The 10,522-nt window shown below is 41.2% G+C and overlaps 1 protein-coding gene across 1 annotated transcript in view; it reads right to left on the bottom strand.

The window, feature by feature from the left end:
- Nucleotides 1-873: 873 nt before the first annotated feature.
- Nucleotides 874-10,522, bottom strand: part of LOC117558979 (glutamate receptor-interacting protein 1-like) — a gene marked incomplete at its 5' end in the record, with an annotated part of 17,854 nt that continues 8,205 nt past the window's right edge. The window contains 6 exon segments of the mRNA XM_034235548.1: nt 874-5,341; nt 6,016-6,162; nt 7,111-7,227; nt 7,323-7,433; nt 10,074-10,185; nt 10,434-10,472. Of these exon segments, the coding sequence (XP_034091439.1) occupies nt 5,036-5,341; nt 6,016-6,162; nt 7,111-7,227; nt 7,323-7,433; nt 10,074-10,185; nt 10,434-10,472 (832 nt within the window).

Below are 10,522 nucleotides of genomic sequence, written 5' to 3' on the forward strand. Positions count from 1 at the left end.
TTGAGGGTTTATGACTCTGCAGACCGTTTACATGCAGAACAACCTACATAACACAAGGGGACGGGTGATAACCAGAAAAGCATGACATGGGAGCTTTAATCCACAAAAAACACACTGGACGCTGCACTAGGTCAGAAACCAGAGGAGACTGTGAAGTCCACCGCAGACGGACAACTTTTGGACAAAATGTCCTCTCAAAAAAGGCAGCTCATTGTGGAACAGCCTCCCAAATGAGACACGGGATTGCCCCACTCTCAATAGCTTCAAAGGTCAACTCAAAGAATGGTTGAGAAACAAACAGACATGCGATCACCGCTAAATGCACTTTAACACAGGGGTATCTTCCCTTGCACTTTATATGTCGTTGCTGCTATATTGTATTACCATGTCATAAATACTTGTGTATGCTGCTCTTGCTCTTTTTGTATATCATGTATTTGCTATGTTTGTAAAATGTAATCTTCTTAAATGTTTTTAAATGTGAGGGACTGTGGATGGAAATGAGCTCAAAGCTAAATCTGGCACTGTTACGCTTGATACATTTTAATGTTTTAAGTGTTCATTACTGTCCCTGCCAAATAAACGATTAAAGAAAGAAAGAAAGACACATTTTCTCTCAGAGAAAGAAGATCCTTCAGAAAACTGAGATTTAGAACAAGTCTGAAAAGATTCATTCTGAGATAATCATTTTTTCAGAAAAATGATTATTTAAATCTGAACAAATAGTTTTGTCGTTCAGCAATACTCCCCTTTTTACTCTCATTAAGATACCGTGTTGTTGTGCGCATGGCATTACGGTGCATTTCCCAATAAAAGGACAACATAAATAAACTGAACGTTGTTAATTTAAAATAAAGAAACATGGAGTCGGGGTCCCAGCAGGTCTTCATCTTTATTGTTGCTCAGTAGTCGTCCATACAAAGGGGGGTGGAGAGAGCAGTGGAGCCCGACGGGACAAACACCAGGAACGTCATGCTACCAAAGTATTAAATTTGTACAAAAATACTTTACAACATCCCTGTTCCTTTAAAGAAAAATACAGTTCGGTAGGTTGGTGAAGCTACATGGAAACTAATCTGACCCACAAGTTTTAAATGGCAGTGCAATGCATGTGTGTGTGCCTGTATGTGTGTGGGTGGATGTCTTGCTGAGGTGAATCACTAGAGTGCAAATCCCTGCAATGTAATATACACACACACTTTCACACAGTTTATACATGCGCACAAACACAGTGTTTATGGCTTTACATCTCACTCATCAAACCCTCCAGAAGCCCCTCAGCTCTGTAGCTTCATGTATAAAATAATTACCATTATTATTATATAATTATCTCTTTACATTTATTTCAGTTTTTTAAATTCAGATGTAGTCTTCCATACTAAAATGCTAACCGTGCTAATCACCTGGAAAGGCTGAATACCAACAGGAGTTTTGTGTAGTGTAAACCATACAATTGTCAATGCTAACAATATGCTAACTAAAACCTAGCTGTGTTAGCCCTGTGCTAGCTAATAGCTGTAGCCCTGTGTTAGCTGTTAGCTAAACCAATTAGTCCTGTGTTAGCCTTGTTCTGGGTGCTAACATCTAGCTATGTGATCTAAGTGTTAGCTAACAATAAGAGTTGTTTTCTATGCCGTAGCTAAGTCTTGTCTCCTGTGCTAGCTACATACTAGGCATATTAGCTCTGTGCTAACCTTTTATTAGCTATGTTTATGTGTGTTAGCCTTGTTTTATGTGCACTAAGTAGGTGCGTTATCCAGTTGATAGCCTTAGCGACCTAGCAATGTTAGGCTGATGATTACCCTGCTTTAGCTGCATGCTTAACAAATATTAGCCAAATTCTTACACCTAATTATGCTACTCAGATGTTAGCCCTGTATTAGACTTTTGCTATGAGTGGCTGAACATACACTGGGTTTATTAGCCATGAGCTAACATTTAGGTATGATGGCTAGATGGCGTTAGCCCTTTAAAGTTAGCTTTGTGCTAACCATATGTATTTATTTGATTGCAATGCTAGTGTGCTGTGTGTGCTAACCCTTTAGCAGCCACGTGTTAGGCTAATGGTAGCGCTCTGCTCGGTGTTAGCCACATGCTAACGATACGCTGTGCATCCGATTCAAAAGTTGGCAAAGTTTGGGATGGAGACAAACAGCCAATCACAGCTCTCCGTTTTGTCACACAGGACTTTGGAGAACTGACCAATTTAATAATAAAGGAAGAAAGGTGGAAATAAAAGCCTTATAATCAAATAAATGTGCATTTGAAATTAAATATATATGCACAGAAAAACAAGTATCATGTATTTATCTTTTAGACAAATTACTTATTTTCTAATTATACTTTTCATATATAATTATTCATATATTTTTTTATTTATATACTTATTTACATTTTGTATTGCCCTTTATATTTAATTTATCTATCTATTTATTTAGTCATATATTTAATTAAAATGGCAGCTTTAAGCCTCCAGAGTGTGATTGGTTGTTGAAGCTCGGCGAGGGTTTCTATTGGCGGTTGGTGCTGAGGGAGGGTTCTGATTGGCCAGTTTTCTATAGTTAGGAAAGAGGTGAGAGCAGGAAGATGTTGACATCATTCGAAAATAAACACACACACACACACACACACACACACACACACACACACACACACACACACACACACACACACACACACACACACACACACACACACACACACACACACACACACACACACACACACACACACACACACAGGTATTTACCGTCACATATTTCCTGTTTCTTCAGGATATTTTTTCTTGTGTAACGTCGTTGTTTTCGTGGATATGAGGTGAAGGTTTTTCGGGGGTTTGGATGGTCTCGATGTGAACAGCAACGGCGACTGAACCCATATTTTAAATCTATTTTACATCTTTTCAGGTTCAGTCGCCAAGGAAACAAACAAACAGAGAAAACTGACAACAGTCAATCAAAAAACACACCGATCAATTAGCATAATAGATCACTGTTACTGGGGAGAGGGTGGGGGGAGTCAGGGAGGGGGCATGCTTGGCTTCTTCCTGGTAGCTGATTGGTCCACTTGTGTGTAGAACCAATCACAGACAGACAGCGAGGTTTTTCTGATTGGTTCCAGCCAATCAGCTGAATCCCTCAGAATCTGTCTGTCGTCCCGGATGCCTATTGGTCGAGGGAAGAAGAGGGAGGGCTGGGCTTAACTGGCCTTGTGTTTAACACACACACACACACACACACACACACGTATGACATACAAACACACACACACACATACATACACACAGTGTGGCCAGTCCAACAGGTGTAAACAGTAGAAAAGGTTTCTTATTAATCTGCTCAGTGTCATTATTCAGGATTATTATTATTACTGTCTGCAGCTCATGGCACAGAACTAAAATCTTAAGTGTCTTTCTGTACATTTCATCAGGGCCGCCCCGATATAAAACACCTGATCATTACTGACTGGATTCTAGTCTTGAAATAGAATAATAATAATAAAAAACATTGAAGTGTGCTATCATTATCTGTTTGACCACTAGGGCTTTTTTAAATACGTCCATAATTAAGGCAAAAAACATGATTGAGTCTTAATTTGGCCAAAATCAATATCGTATCAAGGTCCATGAGGTACTAAAGCTGCCGTTGCAATAAATAATTGGACGACATAATACATTTACTTATTTCCCCGTTCCTTTATAATTTAATTTATTTAATAATTAAGACATTATTATGATGGCAGCTTCAGTCCTTTCATATTTTCATGTTTACCTTTTTTTGAAAACCTAAGGAATGTAGGGACTTTTTTGTCAATATTACTTAAGGACTGAATGGTGCTATATCGGTGTGGCATGCTAAAAGCTAATGGGTATTTTTAGAGGTTTTTTTTCCTATTAGAACAAACTGAACTACACCTAAACCCACCTAACACCATCCAAGTCCTTAGTCCTTATCTTTAAACCAACATTTTCAATATTATACTTGCATTTGACCATTTTCAGACTTGTATTTAACCATCACTAGTTTTAATTGTGCACCTAAACCCAACACACTGAGCCAAATATAGATATGTATATCTATAACGTTGACATAAATGAACCTTTAAGACCAGAAACCAGTCAGTAATCAGTATGGTTTGGATTATCCCAATGACATGGCTCTAGATCGGAGCGTCTCTCGTCTACATGGCAACCCGTGTGTCCATCAGCAGGTTCTGGTTCCCATCAGTCTTTGTGCTGCTGTGGTCCTTGGCCAGTACAACCATTAGAGCCATGGTTCTGATTCTAGTAAGACCAGATGGCCCAGAAGACCCAGTTCTTGACTTGTAAACACAGTAGTCATGGATCTTGCTTGGTGGTACACATGATTCTTTGACTATAAAAACCATGTCTTGGACCAGTTGTACCAGTACTCGTGATGCTTTCACCACTCAGACCAGAACCTGAGTCTTCTAGACCAAAAAGACCAATCAATTTGGCTTCAGATTGGTTTTGTTCCCACTTATGCCGAGTTCAAACCAATTGCCTTCCCATTTTTTGCCAGTTTACCCAAAGTTCATCAGCTCTGCATTTGGTGTGAACTCACCATAAGACCAGAGCCGATGTGTCTTGGCCAGTAGGACCATTAATTGGCTGTGGCTCTGGCTTCAGTTGGACCAGTAACCATTAATCTAAAACCAGTAAAACTATTGGCTTTAGAAGAATCAGTATCCATGACTCGAGTACCCATTAATGTCGGACCAGTCAGACCATTAGCTCTCTCATAGTGGTTCCAGTAGGATCAGTAGTTATAGTTCTGGCTCCAGTGACTCCAGTAATAAAGAACAGTATGCAGAACTGGTTCTTGTGAAAAGGTGAGGAGTTGCTCCGGTCCATCAGTGTGCTTTCAGGCTGCCTCAACAGTTCAAAGGTCATCCAGAGGGTGTTTGCAGCACCATAGGGTACTCTAAACCAGTTTGGACGGGTAAAAACCAGTCATTTTGCTGTTTGGTTGACCTCTCCAGTCCAATCTGGTTAATTTAATCCATTGTTTGTCTGCTATACGGAATTATTATTGACCTGACCCATCCCAAGCTCCGCCACCAACATGTCCCCCGGTTGGCTCCACTTGATTGGACCGCCGTCCTCCAACTGGCCAATGGAGAGCTCCAAAGGTCCGAGGTCGCTGCCGATTGGCTGAGGGGAGTGGCCGCTGTTGTAGATGCCGTCAGTGTGATTGGTCAACAGCGTGGTGGACGAGGAAGTCGGGTTTCGGCTGATGACGAGCTCCAGATGGTTCGGAGACTCGGCGATCAGAGGAACCACGAGGCAGCAGTCGAAGTCCCGAGTCCGAACGTGGTTAATCTGGAAAACATAGAAAGGTTCAGAACGTCTCACACATGTTAAGGGGTGTTGGGAAAGTTCTGAATGTCCTCTTCCAACATGAGAGCAACGTGATAACAAAGGTATCCCAACTGTAGCTGTGAACATGACAGGATGTGTGATTACCGAGAAGAGCATCAGGAAACAGTCAGATTTTTGAGAAAAAGTCAGAATTTTGAGAAAAAGTCAGGATTTTTGAGAAAAAATCAGAATTTTGAGAAAAAAATCAGGATTATGAGAACAATTCAGGATTTTTGAGAAAAAGTCAGGATTTTTGAGAAAAAGTCAGGATTTTTGAGAAAAAGTCAGGATTTTGAGAAAAAGTCAGGATTTTTGAGAAAAAGTCAGGATTTTGAGAAAAAGTCAGGATTTTGAGAAAAAGTCAGGATTTTGAGAAAAAGTCAGGATTATGACATTTTTGAGAAAAATTCTGATTTTTGAAAACAATTCAGGATTTTTGAGAAAAAGTCAGGATTTTGAGGAAAAGTCAGGATTTTTAGAAAAAGTCAGGATTTTTAGAAAAAGACAGAATTTTTAGAAAAAACAAACAAATTCTCTCTTTTTGTTTTGACTACTTCCATTCTTGAGAGGATCATAAATACATGGATCCTGAGATTGAAGGGGTGTTATAGATCCTTTTTGCATTGTCTTTGTACCTGTAGTATCCGATCGTAAGCTCGGAGGCCGCCGCCCTCTGCTGGTCCTCCCGGTCGGATGTTGTTCACGTAGACGCCGCGGTCCAACATGCCGTCAGAAACACTGAACCCAAAATCTTCCAGATCTGTGGCTTTTTCTAGAGTCAGCTGTAAACAGAAAACACAAACTCTGTTTCTCACGGCGAGTAGATTGATGTCCAGACACTTTGTGATCCCAGAGCCCAGCTGAGGGTTCTCTGGTGTACCAAATGGATAACGAGTGTCCGAGCGAGGACTTCTGCCTTCCTAAACCAGTCAATGTCGAGTTGGGACCAAGTTAATGTTTAACGAGTCACAAGTTGGACTTTAAGTTACTAGTCCTTAATAAGTCATACTCTACTCTTTCTTTGCAAACTACAATTAGTTGTTTTGTCATTTTAATGCTCTTTTCTTATAGTATATAAGAATCAGAAGAATTACATGTACGTAATCATGGTTCTCCTTGGTTCTCTCGAGCAACTGGATTGGACACCCAACAAAGTCGATCTTGGGAATAAAGGCTTGGCTTGCTGGGAATGAATGGCCTGAACATTGGGGTATTCAGGAAATGAATGACATTGTGACAAACTTTTAAATAACATGCTTTTAACCTTTGGGTTTGGGGATTGGTTTCTCAAGTCAAAAGGCTCAAGTCCAAGTGAAGTCGCAAGTTGGTGTCATTTTTGGTAAATTCAAATCTAAATTCATGAAATGTGTGATTGAGTCTGACTCTAGTTCATACCACTGGTTTACAGTCTGATTAGCAACTTGGTAGGCAACAATAGAATCGTTTTTAAAGACAGAAACACCTACAACTAAATTGTTCTTTTCTTAACTGTAAATACATTTTTTTAAATAATAAAACGCCATTTTGGTCAACCTGTAGCCTAGGGGTTTTAGATTCCAGTTCGGAGGATGCGTCTGTCTCTTTCGCTCTAAACACGAACAATATACCATGCCAAACCCAATTGGTCAAGACTACTTGGACAATAAACGGACACCAGAATGCTTCCTTTACAAACATATTGATATTTGTTTATAGAGATAAGTTGCTTTGCTCAAAGGTTCAATCGTCACCTTGTGGAGCTCCACAGGGTTTTGGTTTAGGATCTCGTTGACTTCCTGCCTCATCTTCCTCATGGCGAAGGCTCGGCGCGTGGGGTCAGAGGGCAAGGTGTTGGACCGAGAGTTTACCTGAGAAAAGATACAGAAATAAATACCTAAAAGAACTTTAAATATATGATGTAAATGTAAGAGTTAGCGGGAGTTCAGAGGTCGGTTCTGGTTACCGATGGCTTGGAGTTGCTTCGCTCCTGGAAGCTGGCCTGGCGTCCCAGAGTGCTGCGTAGAGGGGTCGGGTCGTGGTTCAGACTGAGCGTGGAACCGGACATGATGGTAGCCTGGGAATAATCAATAAACAATAACAATCACAAGACAGTCATTCGAAGACAGTCCGTTGGATCCATGAAGGAAAAGAGTCCGAACTGTGTCCAAAGATGCCGGGACAGAACAGGTCTTTAATGGTGTTTCTATTTCTAAGATATACCATTGTTTCTGAATACAGGATCTACTGGATCAGTACTGGTTTGGACAAAGACGATCTATCTACTGACATGATCTAAAGATACAGTAGGAGCTACTCTTGGTTGATATTGAGATTAATTTAAGGACGTACTGACCTAAAGTACAGGACAACAAACACAAACTATTGTACTTTACAACGATATACTAGAGAATCAAGAAACTACTCTTATGGAGTGGTGCAGGGATTACCTATTTTCTTAGTTAGCATCAAAATAACTCCCTCCACAAAAAGCAAATGGGATTTTACAGTTTTGTTTAGTGGGATAATCTCGGCATATTAACATCACCGCTAAGCTAAAGGTGGCTAATGTTGGGCTATAAAGGAACTACAGCACGGTCACATGACTTCACGTCACCACCGCTAAGCTAAAGGAGGCTAATGTTGGGCTATAAAGGAACTACAGCACGGTCACATGACTTCACGTCACCACCGCTAAGCTAAAGGCGGCTAATGTTGGGCTATAAAGGAACTACAGCACGGTCACATGACTTCACGTCACCACAGCTAAGCTAAAGGAGGCTAATGTTGGGCTATAAAGGAACTACAGCACGGTCACATGACTTCACGTCACCACCGCTAAGCTAAAGGCGGCTAATGTTGGGCTATAAAGGAACTACAGCACGGTCACATGACTTCACGTCACCACCGCTAAGCTAAAGGTGGCTAATGTTGGGCTATAAAGGAACTACAGCACGGTCACATGACTTCACGTCACCACAGCTAAGCTAAAGGAGGCTAATGTTGGGCTATAAAGGAACTACAGCACGGTCACATGACTTCACGTCACCACCGCTAAGCTAAAGGCGGCTAATGTTGGGCTATAAAGGAACTACAGCACGGTCACATGACTTCACGTCACCACCGCTAAGCTAAAGGTGGCTAATGTTGGGCTATAAAGGAACTACAGCACGGTAACATGACTTCACGTCACCACCGCTAAGCTAAAGGTGGCTAATGTTGGGCTATAAAGGAACTACAGCACGGTCACATGACTTCATGTCACCACCGCTAAGCTAAAGGTGGCTAATGTTGGGCTATAAAGGAACTAAAGCATGGTCACATGACTTCACGTCACCACCGCTATGCTAAAGAAGGCTAATGTTGGGCTATAAAGGAACTACAGCACGGTCACATGACTTCACGTCACCACCGCTATGCTAAAGGTGGCTAATGTTGGGCTATAAAGGAACTACAGCACGGTCAAATGACTTCACGTCACCACCGCTAATCTAAAGGTGGCTAATGTTGGGCTATAAAGGAACTACAGCATGGTCACATGACTTCACGTCACCACCGCTAAGCTAAAGGTGGCTAATGTTGGGCTATAAAGGAACTAAAGCATGGTCACATGACTTCACGTCACCACCGCTAATCTAAAGGTGGCTAATGTTGGGCTATAAAGGAACTACAGCACGGTCAAATGACTTCACGTCACCACCGCTAATCTAAAGGTGGCTAATGTTGGGCTATAAAGGAACTACAGCATGGTCACATGACTTCACGTCACCACCGCTAAGCTAACAGTGGCTAATTCCTGCACCACTCTATTACCGCGGCACGATTGTTCTAGTCTCTACTAAATGTTTTACCTGCTTTGCTTTTAACCCGAGTCTTCATACATCCCTCATTACTCCTCAGCCAATCAGAATCAAGGACTCATCAGACGCATGCATGACTGGACAGATCCGCTTCATGACAACAAAACTACCCATCAGGCCTTGCAAAAACTCTCCCAGCATGCCTTGCTCAAACTCTGCCATGCCCGGTGCAACATGACGCTGCCACGTGATTGGTTTGAAGCAGAGTGATGTCACTAGAGATGTCACATGACATCACCATGGTGTGTTTAGCTGTAGCCGGGGTGCGGTTAGAGCTACATTCAGAAACAGCTAACATGTCCGATGTTTGAAACGCTAACGACAGAGAGGAGTTAGTATTCGGAGAGGAAGGAGGTACCAGAGCGAGGAGCTGCGTCTCCTCTCCAGACTCCTGGAAGAGAACCAGTCATTTCTATTTTAAGTTTAAAAAACTCAACTTTTATGGCAGAATTTCTCCCCAAAAACGAGTCTTTTCAGCATTCAATTATTTTTATTTTTACGACTGACAGAGGGAGAAGAATCTGTAATATAAAACTGTGGAAGATCCTTTAGATAAGGGTTAGACAAAATAAAGGTCCCATTACTAATTATTTAATAGTAAAAATGTTATTATGATTAAATTAAGGATTTCAAAAGTGTGCATACACATTTTCAAATTAAAAAGTACAAAAAAATCATCAAAATTGAGTTAAAATACCAAAAGTTAATTTTTTTATTATTATTTCTATTATTACTATTATTCCTTTTTAAATGTATAATTATTTATATTATGATTATAAATATGTTGTTCAATTATAACTTGTATTATTATAATTTTTTTTATTAAATAGACCTTATTTATTTATTTTTAAGCTCACCTCCAGCTCTCGGAGGATGCCGCTCTGTCCGCATGTCTCCAGATCCTCTAAAGCCTGAGACCAGAAGTTCTCTTCCTGATCCGGTTCTGTCCCATCATGACCCACGCTGAACCTGGGGGTCAAAGGTCAAAGGTCAAATAGAAGAACACACATACACACACACAGAGAGAGAGGAAACTGGTGACAGACAGGTCATGCTGGTTGGAGTTGTGAGGAACGACGTTACACTTCCACCAGGTGTGTGTGTGTGTGTGTGTGTGTGTGTGTGTCAGGCGGGGGTTAAACCAGGGATCACCAGGTGAGGGGGGGTTTAAGGTCAAAGGTGAGTTGGGGGGTTTAAGGTCAAAGGTCAGTGTGTACCTGCAGTCAGTGATCAAACCGCTGGGCAGATTATAGGCTCTGCAGACAGAGACACACTGCTGTTATCGCTGTTAGCCGCGGCTAGCAAC

Source organism: Gymnodraco acuticeps, unplaced genomic scaffold (genome assembly GCF_902827175.1).
Source record: "Gymnodraco acuticeps unplaced genomic scaffold, fGymAcu1.1, whole genome shotgun sequence".
NCBI lineage: Eukaryota > Metazoa > Chordata > Actinopteri > Perciformes > Bathydraconidae > Gymnodraco > Gymnodraco acuticeps.